The 24,713-nt window shown below is 35.2% G+C and overlaps 1 protein-coding gene across 1 annotated transcript in view; it reads right to left on the bottom strand.

Annotated features, from left to right (window-relative positions):
• Nucleotides 1–24,713, bottom strand: part of DMD (dystrophin) — a 4,487,195-nt gene that overhangs the window by 3,075,474 nt on the left and 1,387,008 nt on the right. Inside the window, exon 10 of the mRNA XM_053707599.1 lies at nucleotides 9,287–9,475. Within this exon, the coding sequence (XP_053563574.1) occupies nucleotides 9,287–9,475 (189 nt within the window). The remainder of the gene's footprint in view (nucleotides 1–9,286; nucleotides 9,476–24,713) is intronic.

Below are 24,713 nucleotides of genomic sequence, written 5' to 3'. Positions count from 1 at the left end.
TTACTATTTGGTGACTTAGGTTTAAAAGAATTAAACTCATACGTAAACAAGTTTAATTCATTAAATAAAGTTAAAACCACTTCTAAAAAGATTTTTTATACCCCACCTAACCGTGTTTCTGACTGGGCCGGGAGAGGCCGAGTTCCCGGTTGACCATTCTTCTCTAATAGGCCTCAGTTTCAATCTTTCCCCCACCAAATCCTTCCCTCACAAACTTCTCTCCCTCAAGAACCCGTCCATGGAATCCAAGATTTTCCAGATCAAGATCCCGTCCTAGACCTTTCTCAAGCAAGTCTCTTTTCTTTACACAACACCAATTTTTTTCCACACAAAGTTGGAGAAAGATTGTCCCTTTTTATAAAAAATTGGACCTTAGTAACATCAGATGCTTGGGTTATTCAGACTGTTTCAGGTCTTCTCCTAGATTTTGTATCTCCTCCATTTCAAAATCATCCTCCAAAAACAGACATAAATCTTTTAAATCAAGAAATAATGAATCTTCACCTAAAACAGGCTACAGAACCAGCACCAAACAACAAAAAATATTTTCTCAGCAACATGTTTTTCATGAGAAAGAAAGAAGGATCTCTCCGTCCAATTATAAATCTGAGGAATCTGTATGCCTTCCTTTCTTACTGGTTGGTAAGACTAGATTTAACAGACGCTTATTTAACTGTTCCTATTCATCCTTCTCATTGCAATTTTCTCTGTTTTATTTGGAGAAATCAAATTTGGCAGTTTACTTGTCTTCCTTTTGGTCTGTCATAAGCCCCTTGGGTTTTCACAAAAATGTTAAAGCCCGTTGTAGCTTGGTTGAGACTAAGGGGTATTCGTCTAATAATTTATTTGGACGATATACTTCTTATTTTTCAAGATCCTTTTCTTCTTTTATCACAGTTAAAAATGACTATGAATATTTTGAACAACCTAGGTTTTCTTATCAATTATAATAAATCAGTTATTTTACCTTCCCAGAAACTAACTTTTCTAGGTGTTCTAATAGATAGCTCTCTTTCTACCTTGAGTCTTCCCTTGGAGAAAGTAAAGAAAATAAAGTTAGAAATTTCTCATCTTTTAAAGAAAAAATATTTTCCAATCAGGACACTTGCGAGAATTGTGGGACTTCTTTCTTACTCAATTCAAGCAATTTTTCCAGCCCTATTACATTACAGAGCTTTGCAGAGATTAAAAATCTTTTATTTAAAGGACCAGTCAACACAGTAGATTTGCATAATCAACAAATGCAGGATAACAAGACAATGCAATAGCACTTAGTCTGAACTTCAAATGAGTAGTAGATTTTATGTCTTTTCTACTCCCCCTGTACCATGTGACAGCCATCAGCCAATCACAAATGCATACACGTACAATGTGACAGTCATCAGCCATTCACAAATGAATACGCACTTATTCTTGCACATGCTCAGTAGGAGCTGGTGACTCAAAAAGTTTAAATATATAAAGACTGTGTACTTTTAGTTAATGGAAGTAAATTGGAAAGTTGTTTAAAATGGCATGCTCTATCTGAATAATGAAAGTTTAATTTTGATTGAGTGTCCCTTTAAGGAAAGGTTTCTCTTATTATCACAGGATTTCTTTGTCAGAAGAAGCCAGAATCAAATTGATTTGGTGCCTTTCCAATATAGAAGCATGAAATGCAAAGCTATATTCGGAAAAGCCCCGGATGTCATAATAGAATCGGATGCAAGCAATTGAGGCTGGGGTGCCAGATGTGGTTCTCAAATAACTGGGGGCAAATGGTCAATTGCATATAAATTGCCTGGAATTGATTGCAGGTTCTTTTTGTGATAAAGAGCTTTATCAAACAGAATTCTCCCATATCTATTCTATTAAGGATGGACAATATCTCAGCAGTTCGATATCTGAATCGTTTGGGTGGAACTCACTCCAAACAATTATCCGATATAACGAAGATTTTTATCCATCAATGTCTTCAGAACAACATATCTATTCGAGCAGAATATATTGCGGGTCTCTCCAATATGGCAGCAGATTGGGGTTCCGGTATCTATCAGACTCAAGCGATTGGAGATTACATCCAGATATATTTTTAAAATTTACAATTTATCAGAGGTCTTTCTCAATAGATTTATTTGCATCTAGTCTGAATTATCAGATTCTTCCCTTTTACAGCTGGCGTCCAGATCCAAAAGCCTTAGCAGTCAATGCATTTCTTCAGACCTGGCCGCTTCAGGGAGCATATGCTTTTCCACCTTTCTCAATGATTCCTCGAGTTTTGAATGTCGTCAGGAGGAACAAAATTTTGCTCGTTCTGATATCACCATTTTGGCCGACCCAGTCCTGGTACCCATCACTATTGGAAATGTCAATTCAGTTCCCAGTTCTTTTACCTCTTGTTCCTTACCTCCTGTTAGATCCAAACAGATATTTTCATGATGTAGTACTTCAAGGTTCTCTCCAACTTATTGCATTGACAATTTCAATGGATCCTGGGCTTCCGAAGGTCTTTCTTCATCAGCTGAATCATTATTACAAGACGCTTGGGCTCCAGGAACCAAAATATTTTACATATCCTCCTGGTCCAAATGGCCTAGCTTGTACCGTCAAAGAAATTTGGATTCCCTTTCAGCACTTCTAAATGAAATTTCAAATTTTGTAACTTCTTTATTTGATGCAGGTTTAGCCTATAGATCTATTAATGTTTATAGATTGGCTATATCGGCCGGGCACAATTGATCAATAACTCTCCTATAGGACAGCATATCTCAATTTCTAGAAATATGAAATCCATTAAACTTAAAAGACCTCCTTCTGCTAAATATTCTTCTTTTTGGGATGTAAATTTATTTTTTTCTCTTTTTTAAATGCTGGCCTCATAACAAATCTCGTTCTCTTAAACTACTTTCTTGCAAACTTGCAACTCTGCTTTGTCTATTATCTTGCAGAAGGGTTTTCGATGTAAAAGCTATAGATTTTTCCTCTAAAAATTTTTCACCTCAAGGTGTAATTTTTAATATTTCCAGAAGAACTAAATCTATGTCTTCCTCTATATTTTACCCTTATTTTTCTGAATTTCCTTCCTTGTGTGTTCTTTGCTTCAAAGAATACGAAAAACTTACTTTTTCTTTTAGAAATTCTTTTTCTTCTAACCAGCTTTTAATCTCTTTTTCTCCTCCTCATCTTCCTGTTTCTTCTACTTCCATTAGTAGATGGATTAAATGGATGATGAATGAAGCATGTATTGATAAAGACTTGATAAAGGAAGGAACTCTTCCGAAAGCTTGTCAACTTATAAATGTATAGTTAGTCCAATAAAAAAGTATCATTGCTCAATGCAATACTCTTGTTATTTTGATATCTAAATATCTGGACTAACACGGCTACTCCAATCAATGTGTATATATATATATATATATATATATATATATATATATATTTCAACTCCAGGTCCCTTTCCTTCAGGATTCTGAATTTCTGTGTAATTCAAAGGATGATCTCTAGACTCAAGATTCATGTGGAGAATTTTCATTAAATTCTACAGGATTTCATCCTTATTGTCAAGTTTTTTTCTGATGGACTATGTTTCAATTTTTTTCTATATTTTTTCTGGTTTTTACTTATGTTTTTTGTTTCAGTTTATGGACTTATATGTGAAGTCTTCTTCTCAAGCATCAATGTTCAAAGAGGCAGTTGGGATACTATTTAGACAGTTTATAATAGAATTAACTTTTCTGATTGGTCTTCTGTAGATCACACCATCCAGAGTTGTATTTCATTGGTCACTATATTCATTTCTGTCCTTTCTACGTTAAATATTTAATTATTCATTGTTACTTTGAATGGCTGTTAAGCAGAAAAGGAAAAGGCTTATGTAAAATATTCATCTCTCTCTCTTTAATAAAATCTAGATTATTCCTTCACAAAGCTAGAATAATCAGAATTGTGCTCTCGTGATCGTGTTTACTTTCAATTTGTAATACTAGCGCTCTTTTCTTCACTGAAAACTTTAGTGTGCCACTTGTAATTGAAACCCATAATAATTGCTAAGAAGTTACAATACATAATATATAATATATCAAACATTATCTTAACCACAAAAAATAAGCAGTATATTGATTGTGTGCATAAATGACAAAGACACTGGTAATTGTCAATTTTCAAGATTTTCTGAAGGGAAAGTCTATGACATTATACGTTTGTTTTAAACAATCACAGTCAGTGGAATTCAAAACAAATGTTGAACAATGATTATTCTGACATCCATTAATTTTAAGGAATGTTCAATTTCAATCTATACAATTTAAAACAGTATGTTGCATTTGTTGTTGAATAGTGAAGGATGTGACTTCGGAAAAAAAAGGCTACATGATGTATTAAGAAAAAACAAACAATGGTGTATTCTAACATTAAAGGGACAGTCTACACTATAATTGTTATTGTTTAAAAAGATAGATAATCCCTTTATTACCCATTCCCTAGTTTTGCATAACCAACACAGTTATATAAATACACTTTTTGCCTCTATGATTACCTTGTATCTAAACCTCTGCAAACTGCCCCCTTATTTCAGTTCTTTTGACAGACATCCAGTTTAGCCAATCAGTGCTGGCTCACCGTAACTCCATGTGTGTGAGCACAGTGTTATCTATATGAAACACATGAACTAACATCTTCTAGTGGTGACAAACTTTCAAAATGCCCTGTTAGAAGAGGCGACCTTCAAGGGCTTAGAAATTTGCATATGAACCTCCTAGGTTTAGCTTTCAACTAAGAATACCAAGAGAACAAAGCAAAATTGGTGATAAAAGTAAATTGAAAAATTGTTTAAAATTATATTCTCTATAAATCTTTCTCGAGAATTGATTTTCTATTGGTATCTGAATCACTTTCTATAATGAAGATTGAACCCCAGATAAATGATATCGTAGTATCCGACCATGCGATCATTTCATTGTCTTTTCAGATAGGGACTAGGCTTAAATCGGATACTCAAAGCATCCCCTTTCCACGATATTTATATAATAATACTAGGTTTGCCTACTGGTTAAAACAGAAATGGAGAGACTATTGTACACATAACATCACATACCTCAATAAAGTCCAAATTTTTTGGGAAGCATCTAAAGCGGTGTTAAGGGGAGAAATTAAGTCATATGTGAATAGTAGGAAAAAGAAAGCACTAGCCAGGGAAAGACAGCTATCTAGTCAGGTCAAAAATGCGTATAAAAAGTTTTATAATAACCCATCAGATATAAATTGGGGGAACTATAATAAGGCAAGACAGGAAAGGGATATCGTGCTAAGACAAAAATCTCAGGAAGAAGAGCAAAAGATTAGCACTAAGTTTAAAGGATTTCATGGCTGCTCGGCTAAGTACTTAGCCAGCATAATTAAAAATAGAAAGAAGAAAAATGTCATATTAGCTATTAAAGATGGCGACCAGAGGTATACAGACTCTAGAGATATTAGTAAGTTATTTTTTAATTACTACCAGCAGTTATATACAAATACCAGTGGGGATGAGATTAATCAAGAAAACTTCTGGTCACAAGTCACAATACCTCGAATTACAGAGGAACAACTTACAGCCCTGAATGCACCTATCACTATACAAGAGATAGTTAAGGCAATTAACGAGGCTAACCTGAATAAAGCGGCAGGTCCAGACTGTCTCCCGGTAGAATATTTGAAAATCTTGGTAGAGGAGGTTAGTCCGATACTAGAAAAACTTTTTAATAGTTATTTCATACATAATAATCCAATATCAGCTTATTTTTCAGCGGCAAACATTACGCTAGTACCAAAAAAAGGTAAAAACATGGAAGATCTATCATCATACAGGCCAATATCGGTCTTGAACGCAGACTACAAAATTTTAACATCAATTGTGGCTGCTAGATTAATGAATTGTCTTGATGGAATCATTCACTCGGATCAAACGGGCTTCATGGCATCTAGAAAATCATCAAAAAATATCCGCAAAGTGATAACCTTTGTAGACTATATATGGAATATAAAAAATACCAAATGGAAACAATCAAAATACGATACAGCCTTATTAACGCTTGATGCCGAGAAGGCCTTTGACTCGATTGAATGGGACTATCTTTTCAAAACATTGGAAAAATTTGGATTCAAAAATCATTTTGTTCACTTTATACACAACTTATATAGGAACCCAATATCTTTTTTATTGATTAACGGATCACTAACTAGGGCAATCTCATTAAAAAAGGCACAAGACAGGGCTGCCCACTCTCCCCGCTACTGTTCAATATTGCTCTTGAACCTCTGGCCATCCGGTTAAGACAGGTATGTATAGGGACCCCTCTAGTTACACCAACATTAAAAATCCTTCTATGTGCTGATGATATTATAATTTTTCTATATAATACTTCCCAGGTAATACCTGTAATCTTAACATACTTAAATCTTTTTAGTACTTTTTCAGGATATAAAATAAACTATACTAAAAGTGAACTGATGTGGCTTCAGAAGACTAAATATAGTATACGGGAACTTCCGTTTAAAGTTGTTGACACTCTTACATATCTAGGTTTATATCTGCATAAAAACCCCCAAAACTGGTATAATTTAAATTATCAAATTTAAATGATCAAAAGCTTATTCAAAAGATCAAGACAAACCTAGAAATTTGGACAGCTTTTCATTTATCTATAACAGCTAGAGTTATTAAAAACAATTATTTTTCCACAATTATTATATCCTCTGCAGAATCTACCGATACTCTTAAAGAAATCAGATATTAATAAAATAAATGCCATGTTTAGTAAGTTCATATGGCATGGTAGGAAAACACGTATTTCTCTCAATAAATTGACCCAAAAACGTGATACTGCGGGCCTTGCGCTACCCAATATTAGTCTGTATAACCTGGCCGCTTTGGTCAAAATTGCATTTGACTGGTTAGCAGAAACCAATTGGTTTTCTGCAACTGATCTTGAAAGCTATATGATCTATCCTTATTCACTTAAAGCTATTTTACATAATTCCCCAGGTGAAATCCCAATTAATATACGTAACTTAATATCTTTTAATAATATATTGATAGCATGGCGCAAATTCTGTCATGTAATTGGCGCAAACTATTTGTTTTCCGAATATCTTCCAATAAGAGGCAATGCGGAATTCATTCCTGGAAACACTCAGGCAATATTTAAAACCTGGGAAGAAAAGGGTTTGAAATATGTCTATCAAATACTACTAGACTCTGGTCAGGCACTTTCATTTGAATCGCTCGTAAGGCAATTTGGACTTCCTAGAAATAGTCTCTTTGCTTACTTACAAGTACGGCATTTTATTGGTAGTAAAGATTGGATCTTGGATAGATGTGGTGCATGGTCTGATATTAGAATATATATACAAAAATTCTCAGGTGGAACATCGTCAATTTCATTAATATATAATATAATGTTGGCTAAACAAAGTCAAATTCTTTTAGATAAAATATCTGATACTTGGATACCCTACTTCCCTGATATGAACCATGAAAAAATAAAGGCAAGCTTTCTAGCCCTTAGTAAATGTAAGATCTCAATGAATTGGAAAGAATCACACATGAAGTTGCTGAATAACTATTATTATACCCCATCTAGATTAAGAAGAATGTTCACATCACGAACATTTTCCTGCCCACGTTGTATGTATTTAAAAGCAGATATCCTGCACATGTTTGGACGTTGCCCTAAGATTAATCAATTCTGGAAAAAGATTATTTTTTGGCTTAATAAAACCTTCAGGGTTGACATCACTATTGGGTTAGAAGAGATTATATTTCTTAAAAATCATACAAATAATCAAGCCCTACATGAAAATATACTTAATACAATAATCCTACTGACCAGACATTTAATATTGAAAACATGGAAGGGAAAAACAGCCCCTAGTTTTCCACTCTTTATTAAAGAAATACAAAACCAAATTATATTTGAATCTTTTCATATGCAATTAGCAGGGGAAAAAAAAATTAAAACATTTCTAATAAGATGGCTCCCCATAATTAAAACATATTCCGCCCAAGTCCAAAGATGCATATTGAATCCTTTCTTGAGCTCTGATAGCTTTGCAGAATTAGTATTACTTGGAGAATTTCCAGCATCTCGGATCTCACTTTACAGAGAAGTATACTAAGGGTCATTAAATATCTTAAAGGTTATTGCTCCTGAATCGTACCCTACGGGCTAGGGCCTGGGCTTCTGGGAGACAGGGGGGAATTCGTTATTTTTCTTTTTTTTTTCTCTCTTTCTTTTTTCTTCTTTTCTTTTCTTTTCAGGTTCAAAAATTGTTAATCCAAAAGCATATGTATAAATAAGAAGGCATCTTCTGAATTTCTGAGGTTAAAGATTTTCAGTCAAAATATGCAGATGTGTTTATTATGTATCTTTTTTCTTTTTCTCTGCTATTATGTCTTTTGCTGTACCTGGATATTGGATTGCAATCAATAAATATATGTTTTTAAAAAAAAAATTATATTCTCTATATGAATCATAAAAGTTTATTTTGGACTAGACTGTCCCTTTAAATATACTTTGTCAGATTTCTGATACAAAGTTTTAAGAGCTTCTTTAATTCTGTTAAATTGCTAAAAGCCTATGAGACAATACAAGAAAGCAAACTGATTTCTGGTTCATTTAGGTGGAAGGGTGCTAGTGTTCCAGTCTGCATGATTAGAACTCATTCCTGGTGCTTCACATGTCAAGGGAGCACTTTTCTTGCATTATGTGATAAAATTGGAATACTTAAAGTATAGGAAATTAAAAGTTAAAAAAAATAGTAGTGTCCTCCTCTTCAATAATATCATTGAAGTCTTTTTTTTTAAGTGCCTACACTTTAAAAATATGATGTTTTCTAGATGTAATAATTCAACCATGAGATGTTTGACTGTAATAATGATTTAAACCCTTATCTAAAGATGCATAATCCCAGTTCTCTGGTATGTTGAATTAAAGCCAATATATACATTATAGTACTGCTGTAAATAAGCATGTGGCATTTTCATGCACTATTTCCACTATACACAGAAAGCAGATTATGTGATCTCTTAAATCAAGTGGTCTAATAATCTGGCATTTGTATATAATTGGACATATTACAGAAGGACATGTGTTAGCCTATGAGAATTATCCATGGACTTTTTGACATAATTAAATTAATGTAATTAAAATTTAAAAAATATACTGACAGGTAGATAAAGAAATCAGTTTGTCAACCTGCAATCAAAAGAAAAACATGGAGAACATGAGTTGGTTTAATAAAGAGTATTAATTGTATTTTATGAACATACCTCATGAGTGTGAAACTGTTCTTTCACTTTTTCAACGTCACCAGAAATGACCCCATGACTTTGTAAAACATCCTCAGCAGAGAGGAGCCAGGATAATACTTCTTCCAGTGAAGATTGGTAACATTCTAAATCCACTTCTGGTTCCATGAGTAAAGAGCCAATTGTTCTGTCATCAAAGCCTTCGATGTGCTGCAGAACAGAAAATATTTTCACATAAAGAAAATTATATAATATGTTCCACATTCATATTTCAAGTTCCGGTATAATGAAGCTAAGAGAACACAGTGGAAAGAAAATATGTTCTTAAGGTTTGGAGCTATCAACTCCTTTATATATTTCTTATTAATGAGATGCTAGGCTTTAAAATAATTAAAAAAACACACATAAAAAAAAACATGTATTAAACACAGGCTGAGCACACAAGCAAAAACTTTTATGTGTTTAAATGACTGCTGTGCAAATAAGTATGCATATTGCAACAAAAAATAGGCAATAAAAACATTTGTAATACATTTTTAATAACTTACAACAATGTGTTGTCATTGTCATAAAAATACTGCAAACATTTTATCTCTTTAGATCTCTTGTTTTCTTTCTACCATTCTTGTTAAGTAAAATTATATGATCATTTGTCAAGTATTAAAAAGGTTAGAATATTATTTTACTCAATGCAATAAACTCAGATTTTAGGAGTCACTATATTCTAAACTTTAATATATTTGTATTTTTTGTTGTTGAGTTAGAAAAAAGAAAAACAAAATAAAAAGTAAACTCAAAAGAGTCAACCTAAGTTAACAAATACATATAAAGCCTAAAACTGCTAACAGTACATTACCTAAGATACGCAAAATGTAAATTTCTCCATTTGTGCTATTGGCCAAACTTGTAACAAATTATTTCAGTATGTGAGTAGGCGGACAGAAAGTGTTAACCTAGAACACATTGCCATTAATGAGATACCTTATTCTTTGCTGCTGTCAAAAAGTTGCTGGGAGTGATATATCTATCTATCTATCTATCTATCTATCTATATATATATATATACACATACATACATACATACATATACACACAATACAATACAATAAGACCATACAAATAAATATATAGCAGGGAGGTGATAGTGCAGAGTTTAAGATCACTGGTACACAGTGTATTCTCCTACCTATGCACAGGGTCAGATAATACCCCCAGCTTCCCTAGTGTGTTTATGGGGCTCATAGTCTGAGATATTCCATTGCCTGGGACACATACACACACATCATGGAAGTGGGGGGGGGGTGACCTCATGCAAAATGTTTATGGCATATACAATCCTACCAGGAGGGGCAAAGATTCCAAAACCTCAAAATACCTATAAATACACCCCTCACCACGCCCACAATTCAGTTTTACAAACTTTGCCTCCTATGGAGGTGGTGAAGTAAGTTTGTGCTAAGATTTCTATGTTGATATGCGCTTCTCATCATTTTGAAGCTCGATTCCTCTCAGAGTACAGTGAATGTCAGATGGATGTGAAGGGAGTATCACTTATTGAATGCAATGGTTTTCCTCACAGGGATCTATTTCATAGGTTCTCTGTTATCGGTCATAGAGATTCATCTCCTACCTCCCTTTTCAGATCGACGATATACTCTCATATTCCATTACCTCTACTGATAACCGTTTCAGTACCGGTTTAGCTATCTGCTATATGTGGATGGGTGTCTTTTGGTAAGTATGTTTTCATTTACTTAAGACACTCTCAGCTATGGTTTGGCACTTTATGTATTAATATAAAGTTCTAAATATATGTATTGTACTTATATTTGCCAGGATTCAGGTTTCAGTATATTTCCTTTTGCAGACTGTCAGTTTCATATCTGGGAAATGCATTTTTTAGGAAAAATTATTTCTTACCTGGGGTATAGTCTTTTTGCAATTGACTGTTATTTTAAATTTGCGGGCGCAAAATGCCAAACTATATTGCGTCATTTTTGGCGCGAGATTTTTTTGGCGCAAAGTTATGTTCAATGACGCAAATTTGTAATTTCCGGCATCTTTGTCAACACTGAGTCCTTTCACAAGGTCGCGTCTTCAATGATGTGAGTGTGTCATTTCCGGATGTTGTTAGCGCCAAAAAATGTTCTCTGTTTGTGCATCATTCTTGGAGCCAAATATTTTCAGAATTTAAACCCCATTCATATATGCCTCTTGCCTTTTTTCTCTATCAGAGGGCTATGCTGTTGCATTTTTTTCCATTTGTTTCCCATTCCTGAAATTGCCATATAAGGAAATTGATAATTTTGCTTTATATGTTGTTTTTTCTCTTACATTTGCAAGATGTCTCAATCTGATCCTGTCTCAGAAAACACTTTTGGAATTCTGCTGAATGATATCAGTTCTTCCAAAGCTAAGTACATTTGTTGTAATCTTATGGAGATTATGTCTCCAGCTGTGGTTTGTAATAAGTTGTCATGATAAACTTTTATATGCAGAGAATGTGGCCATCAGTAATAGTACATTGTCTATTGCTGTTCTTTTAAAACATCTAATGTGCAAGATATACCTGTGCTTTGTCTGCCATCCCGCCTTCTAATAAATGTAAAGGTCTTTTTAAACTTCTCATAAAGTTGATGAACTTTCAAATGACCGACAACATACTGAATTATCCTCCTCTGATGAGGATCTATCTAATTCAGCAGATCCTTCCTCAGATATTGACACTGACAAATCTACTTATTTATTTAAAATGGAGTAGATTTGTTCTTTGTTGAAGAAGTGTTGATTCTATTGGATATTGAGGAGACTAGTCCTCTTGATATTAAAGCTAGTAAACGTTTAAATTCTGTTTATAAACCTCCTGTGGTAATTTAAGAGATTTTTCAGCTTGTATCCTTTGCCAGCAGTTAGTTTGGAGTTTTGGGAAAAGATCCCCAAAGTTGATGGGGCAATCTCTACTCTTGCTAAACGTACTATAATTCCTATGGAAGATAGTATTTCTTTTAAAGATCCTTTAGATAGAAAAATTGAATCATATCTATGGAAAGCTTATTTATTTTTAGGTCTTCTTCTTAGGCCTGCAATTTCTTTGGCTGATGTTGTAGCTGTTTCAACTTTTTGGTTGGAAACTTTAGCGCAACAAGTATCGAATCATGATTTGTCTAGCATTGTTTACTTGATTCAACATGCTAATAATTTAATTTGTGATGCCATTTTTTGATATGATTAAAATTGATGTTAAATCTCTGTCTGCTATTTTAGATAGAAGAGCTTTGAGGCTTAAATCTTGGAATGCTGATATGACTTTTAAGTCCAGATTGCTATTTCTCTCCTTCCAAGGTAATAAATTATTTGGTTCACAGTTGGATTCAATAATTTCAACTGTCACTGGGGGGAAGGGAGTTTTTTGCCTCAAAATAAGATCTAAGGGTAAATTTAAAGCTTCTAACCGTTTTTTTTTCTTAAATAAGGAACAGAAACCTAATTCTTCCCTAAGGAATCAGTTTCCAATTGGAAGCTTTCTTCAAATTGGAATAAATCCAAGCCATTTAAGAGATCAAAACCAGTCCCTAAGTCCGCATGAAGGTGCGGCTCTTATGCCAGCTCAGCTGGTAGGGGTAGATTAAGATTTTTTCTATGATGTTTGGATCAATTCGGTCCAAAATCATTGGATTCAGAATATTGTCTCTCAGGGGTACAGAATAGGATTCAGAGTAAGACCACCTGTGAGAAGATTTTTTCTCTCACGCATTCCAGCAAACCCAGTATAGGCTCAGGCTTTCCTGAAGTGGGTTTCGGACCTGGAGTTATCTGGGGTAATCATGCCAGTTTCGTTTCAGGAACAGGGTCTGGGGTTTTATTCAAATCTATTCATTGTCCCAAAGGAAGTAATTTAATTCAGACCAGTTTTGGATCTAAAAATTTTGAATCGATATGTAAGAGTACCAACTTTCAAAATGGTGACTATAAGGTCTGTTCTGCTTTTTGTTCAGCAAGGGCATTATATGCCCACAATAGACTTACAGGATGCATACCTTCATATTCTGATTTAACCAGATTGCTTTCAATTTCTTTTTTAGACAAGCATTACCAATTTGTTGCTCTTCCTTTTTGGCCTAGCGACAGCTCTAGGAATCTTTTCAAAGGTTCTTGGTGTCCTACTCTCTGTTTTCAGAGAGCGGGGTGTTGCAGTGTTTCCTTATTTGGACAATATCTTGGTACTTGCTCAGTCTTTACGTTCTGCAGAATCTCACACAAATCAACTAATGTTGTTTCTTTAAAGACATGGTTGGAGGATCAATTTACCAAAAAGTTCCTTGATTCCTCAGACAAGGTCTCATGACTGCAGCATCGGATGTGATTCCCTTTGCTCGTTTTCATATAAGACCTCTCCAGCTTTGTATGCTGAATCAATGGTGCAGGGATTATACAAGGTTATCACAATTAATATCCTTTAATCCCAGTGTTTGACTATCTCTGACTTGGTGGTTAGATCACCATCGTATAGTTATATGGGCCTCTTTGGTTCGTCCAACCTGAACAGTGATCACAACAGATGCAAGTCTTTTCAGGTTGGGGAGCTGTTTGGGGATCTTTGGTATGCGGATCTTGTTCAGATGTCCAGTTGCCAACCTTGGCCTCTTCCATTTAGGTCGGATCTTCTGTCGCAAGGTCCGTTTTTTCCATCAGGATTTGAAATCATTGAATTTGAAGGTATGGGAATTGAATGCCTAGGGCTTAGTCATAGAAGTTTCTCTGACTCAGTGATTAATACTATGTTACAGGCTCGTAAATCTATTTCTATAAAGATGTATTATCGAGTTTGAAGACTTATTTTCATGGTGTTCTTCTCATAAATTCGCTTGGCATTCTTTCAGAATTCCTAGAATTTTACAGTTTCTTCAGGATGGTTTGGATATGGTTTTGTCTGCAAGTTTCTCGAAGGGACAAAACTTTGCTAATTCTGTCTTATTTCACAGAAAGATTGCTAATTTTCCTGATATTCACAGTTTTTAACAGGCTTTGGTTTGTATCAAGCCTGTAATTAAATCAATCTCTCCTCCTTGTAGTCTTAATTTGGTTTTGAAGGCTTAACAGCTCCTCCATTTGAGCCTATGCATTCTTTGGATATTAAACTACTTTCTTAGAAAGTGTTGTTCCTTTTGGCCATCTCTTCTGTTAGAAGAGTTTCTGAATTATCTACTCTTTATTGTGAATCTCTTTTTCTGATTTTTCATCAGGATAAGGCAGTTTTGCATTTTAATTCTTTCCTAAGGTTGTGATTTCTAACAACATTAATAGAGAAATTGTTGTCCCTTCCTTGTGTCCTATTCCTACAAATCCTTTGGAGAAATCCTTCCATGCTTTGGATGTGGTAAGAGCCTTGAAATATTATGTTGAAGCTACTAGAGATTTCAGGAAGACTTCTAGTCTATTTGTTATCTTTTCTGGTTCTAGGAAAGGTCAGAGGGCTTCTGCCGTTTCCTTGGCTTCGTGGTTAAAGCTTTGGTTTCATTTAGCTTTTTTGGGGTCGGGTCAAGTCCCGTCTCAGAGAATTACAGCTCATTCTACTAGATTAGTCTCCACTTTGTGGACTTTTAAGAATGAAGCTTCAGTTGATCAGATTTGCAAAGCAGCAACCTGGTCTTCTTTGCATACATTTATTAAATTCTACCGTTTTCATGTATTCGCTTCTTCAGAAGCAGTTTTTGGTAGAAAAGTTATTCAGGCAGTTGTTTCAGTTTGATTCTTGTGCTTATGTTTTAAGTTTTTTCTTTTCATTTAATGAGAATTAACTTATATGTTGGGTTGTGGATTAATTTTTCAGCGACAAATGGCTGTTTTTATTTTTATCCCTCCCTCTCTAGTGACTCTTGCGTGGAGTTCCACATCTTGGGTATTGCTATCCCATACGTCACTAGCTCATGGACTCTTGCCAATTTCATGAAAGAAAACATAATTTATGTAAGAACTTACCTGATAAATTCATTTCTTTCATACTGACAAGAGTCCATGAGGCCCACCCTTTTTGTGGTGGTTATGATTTTTTGTATAAAGCACAATTATTTCCAAATCATTTGTTGATGCTTTTTACTCCTTTCTTTATCACCCCACTTCTTGACTATTCATTAAACTGAATTGTGGTGAGGGGTGTATTTATAGGCATTTTGAGGTTTGGGAAACTTTGCCCCATATATATCCCATACGTCACTAGCTCATGTACTCTTGCCAATATGAAATAAATAAATTTATCAGGTAAGTTCTTACATAAATTATGTTTTTTTTCCTGAAGTTTTTACACATGGTGGGTAATAAAATCCAGAAGATTTTAAAATGCCCACCCCGTGGATGCCAATGAAAGACATTTAAATTAGAATATCCATTCCTTTTTACTGTGCATGTACATTTCAAAAATATTTTTCACGTCTGCAAGGATAATAAAAACAACCATGAATCTTTGATTTGAACCAAAATTGATAAAAAAAAGCATTTGGAGACCATAGGAGTGGGAAGGCATCATGCTTCCTCCATAAATCCTACTGTCAATGAGACTGGTCAAGTTAGCAGAAACAAAAATACAATGCCCCTGTACTCTGTTCTATTGAAAGGGACAGTCTAGTATAAATTAAACTTTCAGTATTCAGATAGGACTTTTAATTTTAATCAACTTTCCAATTTACTTTTATCATCAAATTTGCTTTTTTATCTTGGTATTCTTAGTTTAAACTAAACATAGGTAAGCTCATATGCTAATTTCTAAGCCTTTGAGGGCTGCCTCACATGCTTTTTAAATCTCTTTTCAACACAAAGAGACAGAAAGTACACGTGGGCCATGTAGATAACACTGTGTTCAGGCACAGGGGGTTATTTAAGATTTAGCACAAAACAATGCTAAATTTATGACAATAGATAATAAACAGTCACAGTCATGTGATCAGGGGGCTGGAAGAAGATTCATAGATACAAGGTAATCACAGAGGTAAAAAGTATATTAATATAACTGTGTTGGTTATGCAAAACTGGGGAATAGGTAATAAAGGGATTATCTATATTTTAAAACAATAACAATTATATGGTAGACTGTCCCTTTAATCACTCATTTGTTATCTCTAAGATGTCACCAATTACCTACACTACTGCTTTTTTATAATCAGAGAGTGGGTTATTGCAGTATTCCTATCTTCTATTTGGAGAAGGTAAGTTCCTTTTTTAAGTGTTCACATACCCTTTTAGCATACCTCTAAAAATATTAATGTTAATATGTTAATCTCCTGTGCCACTACACTCCAGGAACACCCATCTTTCCAAAGAAAAGTCTCATATTCTTATTAACAGGAGGTTCACATATTCCTATCAAACATGCTTATTTATTTTATGGGAAGTTATGGTAGATATAAGGGCTTCAAAGTGCATGCATACACAGCAAATCTAGTATGATAGGGTTAGTTTTTCAAAGTGAGTTTGGTTGGAGAAAAGGATATTATCGAAATAATTTGTCACTACTCTGTGTAATACAATTTTATTTTTTCTTATAAATGTATCTATGGTTTGGGTATCTTCCAATTTATTAGAAGAGCTCTGCAAAATGAGTCTAATGAGTTTTGTGCAGTTTTGTAATTCAATTCCATTTCAATTAATAATAAACATTTGGTTTCCAATGTTGTTTTTTTGCTTTGAGAGAATGTGATATGGGTGTTCCTATGCATCATACAGGAATATCATCTGAGTATATGCATAGATTTGTCTAATTTGGCAGCCTTGACCTGAAAAAGATGTGTACTAAAATGTGAAACAAACTAAAAAAAGCAACTCCTAAGATTATTCATAGTATGCTCACATAAAACATGATATATTTCAAAACATCTGAAACATTGTAAGTGTATAATATTTGCTTAATAATGCACAAATACAGAACTAGTTCTCATTGAGAAAATGAATGTTATTGCCATTTTAATGCAAACAGATCTGATGCAATTCTATCCCATAATGACATGTGACCATTACACGCTCTTCAAGCAGCTTCACACAAAGTAATATTTTGCTTTAAGAAAATTCAATGGATTGTGTTTTTTAATGTAAAATTTCTTGAGCATACTCAGTTGACATGTTTATAAACACAATCATTTTCTAGTTTTACCACTTTTATAAATAGACAATTTTAAAACAATATTTTTAGACATATTTGCAACCTTGACATATATACTGAAAGTGTGCTTAAAATAATATATAGTTTGTGATGAGTTCTCATAGAATAAGTATCAAAAGCAATATTTACATAAAAAATAAGCTTCAGTGCATGGACAAGATGTGGTTCAGCACTGAAAGTGTTAAACAGTTTCCATATATTAAGCAACACAAGGAGCTCATTGTATAATTGTGAATTGAAAGGGAGCTCTTTGTTGTAGAACTGTCTAGTAGGGTAAGAATAATGTATTAGTAATTATGGCAGTTTAGCAATTAAAACAGAAAATTGTTTGAGAGTAAGTCAACATTTTTGTTCATTTTAGTGAAACCACACAGCTTCTAATTGGGTTTACTAGGTCTACTTCAAATCTAAGACCTTGGTTACGCATTGCTTGACTTTTAATTAAGCCACATATCAACTATCAATGTTTAACTCCCATTGCAGAAGTTATGCTTCTCAAGGCACAGCTAAGAGCTTATAAAGGAAATCAGACACACTCCATAGAGCATTTATAATTGTTGTGAAAGAAACCAAGGAGAATCTGCCATTTGGTATTTATCAAACAACTTTCAATTTATAGAAGTACCATGATACACATTTTGTGTTAAATTTTTAGCAATTTTAATTTAATCTTTGTGTTTCATATATTGCATTGTTTTTGTGGTTAAGAATTAGCAAAAATAACTATTTTCAAAAGGCAATCTACACCAAAATTGTTATTGTTTAAAAAGATAGATAACACCTTTACTTTCCATTCCCCAGCTTTGCACAACCAACATTTTATATTAATAGACTTTATAACATTTTATATTAATATACTTTATAACATTTAAACCTCTAAATGTCTCCCTGTTTCTAAGCCACTACAGACAGCTTCTAATCACATGCTTTTTTATGAACTTTTCACAATAAGAGACTGCTAATTCATGTAGGCCTTATAGATAACATTTTGCTCTTTCCCATGGAGTTGTGCAAAATACAGCACTAATTGGCTAAAATGCAAGTCAATAGATAATAAATAAGTCATGTGATCAGGGGGCTGTCAGAAGAGGCTTAGATACAAGATAATTACAGACGTAAAAAGTATATTAGTATAACCATGGTGGCTGTACAAAACTAGGGAATGGGTAATAAAGGGATTATCTATCTTTTTTAAACAATAAACATTTTGGAGTAGCCTGTCCCTTTAATACAACAGTATATACATTTGAAAAAAAGTCCACATATAACTAACAAGCATTATAGTTGAAAGCTAATCTCAATATCATAAATACTATTATGTAAACTGGATACCATAACTAATTTATTTTATTATAAATTAGGAGGCAGACTATACAGTTAACCCCTTAAAGACACAGCTTCAGTTTTTCTATAGCAGACACTGCTAGTTTGAAATACTGGTCCATCAGACAGAATCTCACTTGATAAGTAAAATTCCCACAGTACTAGTAGACAGTAACAACTTTAAGAATAAAACCAAATGTTTTAAAATGTCCTCTTTTAGATATAAGAAAGACAAATTATATTTTTAATATCAATTTTTGTGAGCTATTTAGGTATGTCTGAAAACAGTATATACATTGGAAAAAAGTCCACATATTACTAACAAGCATTATAGTTGAAAACTAATCTCAATATCATAAATACTATTATGTAAACTGGATACCATAACTAATTTCTTTTGTATTATAAATTAGGAGGCAGACTATACAGTTAACCCCTTAAAGACACAGCTTCAGATTTTCTATGATGGAATAATTCTGTCATTGGTCAATATACTATCATTGGAATGAAAAAAAAATCCTATTACAGATTAGTCATAGATTATGTTTCCTCACAAAGCATAAACAAATATTCAAGATCTGAGCAATTACAATCCACATAGTTCTTAAATTGACAGCTTGGGTAGTTAAGGGACACTGAACCCACATTTTTTGTTTCATGATTCAGATAGAGCATTACAATTTAAGCAACATTCTAATTTACTCCTATTATAATTGTTGTTCTCTTGCTATCTTTATTTGAAAAGCAGGTATGTGAATATTAGCAGACAGCCCATTTTAGGTTCAGCAATATGGATAGCGCTTGCTTATTGGAGGCTTACATTCACCCACCAATAAGCAAGCATAACCCCGGTTCTCAACCAAAAATGGGCCGGCTCCTATGCATCACATTCCTGCTTTTTAAATAAATATAGCAAGAGAACAAAGAAAAATTGATAATAGGAGTAAATTAGAAAGTTGCTTAAAATTGTACGCTCTATCTGAATCATTAAAGAAAAATTTGGGGTTAGTGCCCCTTTAGTATAAATATTTGCTTAAGATATTGTAAATGTGAAACAGATACTGGAGTTTCATAGAAGAGAGAAATTAACTTCTCTACATACCATTTTTTATATAAACATGAGAAAATGTATTAAAAGGGACATGAAACCCACAATTTTTCTTTCATGATTCAGATAGAGAATACAATTGTAAAAAACTTTCCAATGTACTTCTATTATTTATTTTGCTTCCCTCTCTTGTTATTGTTTCCTGAATGGTTTATCTAGGAAAGCTCAGGAGCAGCAAAGAACCTAGGTTCTAGCTGCTGATTGGTTGCTGCATATATATATATATATATATATATATATATACTGATTGTCATTGGCTCACCCATGTGTTCAGTCAGCAACCAGTAGTGCATTGCTGCTCCTTCAACAAAGCATACCAAGAGAACAAAGAAAAATTGAAAATAGGAGTAAATTAGAAAGTTGCTTAAAATTCCCTGCTCCATCTGAATCATGAAAGAAAAAATTTGGGTTTCATATCCCTTTAACATTTAATAAATTAGCCAAGAACATATCACAATGAGCAATACTGCAATATCGTCAAAGAGAACTAAGAAATACATTGTATTATTGTATCATTTATAAGAAATATAATATTTATATAACTGTTAATTAAGAGATTTAATTACTATTGTACTATTAATAATATTGCTATTAATTAATATTGCAAATATTTACGTTGTTTTATCCTTTCAGCTGTGATAAATGAAAATATCCTCTTAACTAAAACAAAATATTATTTATTATTTATTGAAAATTACTTCTGCATATTTTTTTCTTTATCATGAAACACATAATAAATACATGCTACAGATGGCCACCCTACCCACAAAATGCCTTGACTCTGCCCATCCCCATCCCCCCAACATGCAGCCCTGCCCTACTACCATAGCCTCACCCACAAAACACCAGCGGGACACTGCCCACAAGTTCTCTTCACCCCCCCCCCCGTCCCAGAAAGCCTTTGGGAAGTGTTGAGAGGTATGACTGGAATTGCAAAACTCTGCAACTTTTGCTAACAAAATACACAGGCCTAGATTTAGAGTTTTGTCGCTAACGACCCGCGTAGCTAACGCTGGCTTTTTTCTGGCCGCACCTTTTAAATACCTCTGGTATTGAGAGTTCACAGAATGGCTGTATTAGGCTCCAAAAAGGGAGCGTACAGGCATATTTAACGCCACTGAAACTCTCGATACCAGAGTTGCTTACGGACGCGGCCAGCTTCAAAAACGTGCTTGTGCACGATTCCCCCATAGAAAACAATGGGGCTGTTTGAGCTGAAAAAAAACCTAACACCTGCAAAAAAGCCGCGTTCAGCTCCTAACGCAGCCCCATTGTTTCCTAAGGGGAAACACTTCCTACGTCTGCACCTAACACTCTAACATGTACCCCGAGTCTAAACACCCCTAACCTTACACTTATTAACCCCTATTCTGCCGCCCCCGCTATCGCTGACCCCTGCATATTATTATTAACCCCTAATCTGCCGCTCCGTAAACCGCCGCTACTTACATTATCCCTATGTACCCCTAATCTGCTGCCCCTAACACCGCCGACCCCTATATTATATTTATTAACCCCTAATCTGCCCCCCACAACGTCGCCTCCACCTGCCTACACTTATTAACCCCTAATCTGCCGAGCGGACCGCACCACTATTATAATAAAGTTATTAACCCCTAATCCGCCTCACTAACCCTATAATAAATAGTATTAACCACTAATCTGCCCTCCCTAACATCGCCGACACCTAACTTCAAGTATTAACCCCTAATCTGTTAGGCGGTGTTAGGGGCAGCAGATTAGGGGTACATAAGGATAACGTAGGTGGCGGTCGGCAGATTAGGGGTTAAAAAAATTAATCGAGTGTCGGCGATGTGGGGGGGCCTCGGTTTAGGGGTACATAGGTAGTTTATGGCTGCTAGTGTACTTTAGAGCACAGTAGTTAAGAGCTTTATAAACCGGCGTTAGCCCAGAAAGCTCTTAACTACTGACTTTTTTCTGCGGCTAGAGTTTTGTCGTTAGATTTCTAACGCTCACTTCAGACACGTCTCTAAATACCGGAGTTAGAAAGATCCCATTGAAAAGATAGGATACGCAATTGACGTAAGGGGATCTGTGGTATGGAAAAGTTGCGGCTGAAAAGTGAGCGTTAGACCCTTTCCTGACTGACTCCAAATACCGGCGGTAGCCTAAAACTGCCAAACTCTAAATCTAGGCCTACGTCAGTAGTGATGTCGCGAACCTAAAATTTTCGGTTCGCGAACCGTGGACTCGAACTTCCGGTATTGTTCGCGAACGCGCAAACCGCGCGAACCGCCATTGAATTCAATAGGCAGGCGAACTTTAAAACCTACAAGGACTCTTTCTGGCCACAATAGTGATGGAAAAGTTGTTTCAAGGGTACTAACACCTGGACTGTTGCATGCTGGAGGGGGATCCCTGGCAAAACTCCCATGGAAAATTACATAGTTGATGCAGAGTCTGCTTTTAAGCCATAATGGGTCTAAATCAACTAACATTCCCAAAGTGGCTGTCTCAAAACATCCCGGACAGAAGATAGATTGATAGTGATAGATAGGATAGATAGATATATATAGATTGATAGTTAGATAGAATCAATAGAAGAGAAATAGATAGATTTCTTAGATATATAATTACCCTAATAAATTCTAATAATCAAACATGCCTTCTTGGACCCAACTATCTTGTGTCAATTAGTACTTTTCTTAGCACTTTAATCCCTGTTCCCCCCCCCTATCGGGGGAGTTCTATATGGCCTGCCAGATTACCCTGAAAAATTATAATAATAAGACATGTGGTCTGCTACCTATTTTAACGAGGTTGTGTTTTAAGTACTACCATTCTTAGCACTTTAATCTCTGTAACTCCCCCTATTTGGTGAGGTCTATACGGCCTGGATGATTACCCATACAAAATATAATAATAAGACATCTGCTCTTGGTCTGCGACCCATGGTAACTATGTTGTGTTAATTAGTAATGTCCTTCGCATTTTAATAGCTGTTACTCATACTCACCCTATCGGTGGAGGTCTATATGGCCTGCATGATTACCCTTACAAAATATAACAACCAAACATATGCTCTGGGACCCATGGTAAGTAGGTTGTGTTAAGTAGTACTGTTCTTTGCATTTTCATACCTGTTACAACAACAAATGGTGGCAGGTCTATCTGGCCTTCATGATTAGCTGCACCCAAACCCAAAAAAAAGCCGAGTGGTCTTAGACTAACACCCATGGCATGTTGTTTCAATTAGTACTATTCTTAGCACTTTCATCCCTGTTATGGGCGGTCTACATGGCCATCATGATTAGCCGAACAAAATACTACAATCCAACCTTTGCTCAGTCTTCATAGGCCCTTCATTGTCTGTATTTTGATAGTACAGTTCTTATTATTTGTATAGCTGATACAACACCGAATGTTGTCAGCTCTATATGGCCTGCATGATTAGCTGCACCCAATACAAAAATAAATCCAAGCGGTCTTGGATTAACACCCATGGCTAACTCTGTTGTTTCAAGTAGTACTATTCTTAGCACTTTCATCTCATCATCCCTGTTATTTCCAGGACTCTCGGTGGTGGTGGTCTACATGGCCATCATGATTAGCCTAACCAAATACTACAATCCAACCTTGGCTCAGTCTTCCTAAGGCCCTTCATTGGCTGTATTTTGGTAGTACTGTTCTTATTACTACATGGTGGTCTACATGGCCATCATGATTAGCCTAACCAAATACTACAATCCAACCTTGGCTCAGTCTTCCTAAGGCCCTTCATTGGCTGTATTTTGGTAGTACTGTTTTTATTAGTTTAATAGCTGATACGACACCGAATGTTGTCAGCTCTATATGGCCTGCATGAATAGCCGCACCCAAAGCCAAAAAAAAGCCAAGCGGTTTTGCACTAACACCCATGGCTAACTCTGTTGTTTCAAGTTCTACTATTCTTAGCTCTTTCATCTCATCATCCCTGTTACTTCCAGGACTCTCGGTGGTGGTGGTCTACATGGCCATCATGATTAGCCTAACCAAATACTACAATCCAACCTTGGCCCAGTCTTCCTAAGGCCCTTCATTGGCTGTATTTTGGTAGTACTGTTCTTATTAGTTTAATAGCTGATACGACACTGAATGTTTTCAGCTCTATATGGCCTGCATGAATAGCTGCACCCAAAGCCAAAAAAAAGCCAAGCTGTTTTGCACTAACACCCATGGCTAACTCTGTTGTTTCAAGTTCTACTATTCTTAGCTCTTTCATCTCATCATCCCTGTTACTTCCAGGACTCTCGGTGGTGGTGGTGGTCTACATGGCCATCATGATTAGCCTAACCAAATACTACAATCCAACCTTGGCCCAGTCTTCCTAAGGACCTTCATTGGCTGTATTTTGGTAGTAATGTTCTTATTAGTTTAATAGCTGATACGACACCGAATGTTGTCAGCTCTATATGGCCTGCATGAATAGCCGCACCCAAAGCCAAAAAAAAGCCAAGCGGTTTTGCACTAACACCCATGGCTAACTCTGTTGTTTCAAGTTCTACTATTCTTAGCTCTTTCATCTCATCATCCCTGTTACTTCCAGGACTCTCGGTGGTGGTGGTCTACATGGCCATCATGATTAGCCTAACCAAATACTACAATCCAACCTTGGCCCAGTCTTCCTAAGGCCCTTCATTGGCTGTATTTTGGTAGTACTGTTCTTATTAGTTTAATAGCTGATACGACACCGAATGTGGTCAGCTCTATATGGCCTGCATGAATAGCCGCACCCAAAGCCAAAAAAAGCCAAGCGGTTTTGCACTAACACCCATGGCTAACTCTGTTGTTTCAATTTCTACTATTCTTAGCTCTTTCATCTCATCATCCCTGTTACTTCCAGGACTCTCGGTGGTGGTGGTCTACAT

The sequence above is a fragment of the Bombina bombina genome, chromosome 3 (genome assembly GCF_027579735.1).
Source record: "Bombina bombina isolate aBomBom1 chromosome 3, aBomBom1.pri, whole genome shotgun sequence".
NCBI lineage: Eukaryota > Metazoa > Chordata > Amphibia > Anura > Bombinatoridae > Bombina > Bombina bombina.
This window is presented reverse-complemented; position numbering and strand designations above follow the sequence as displayed.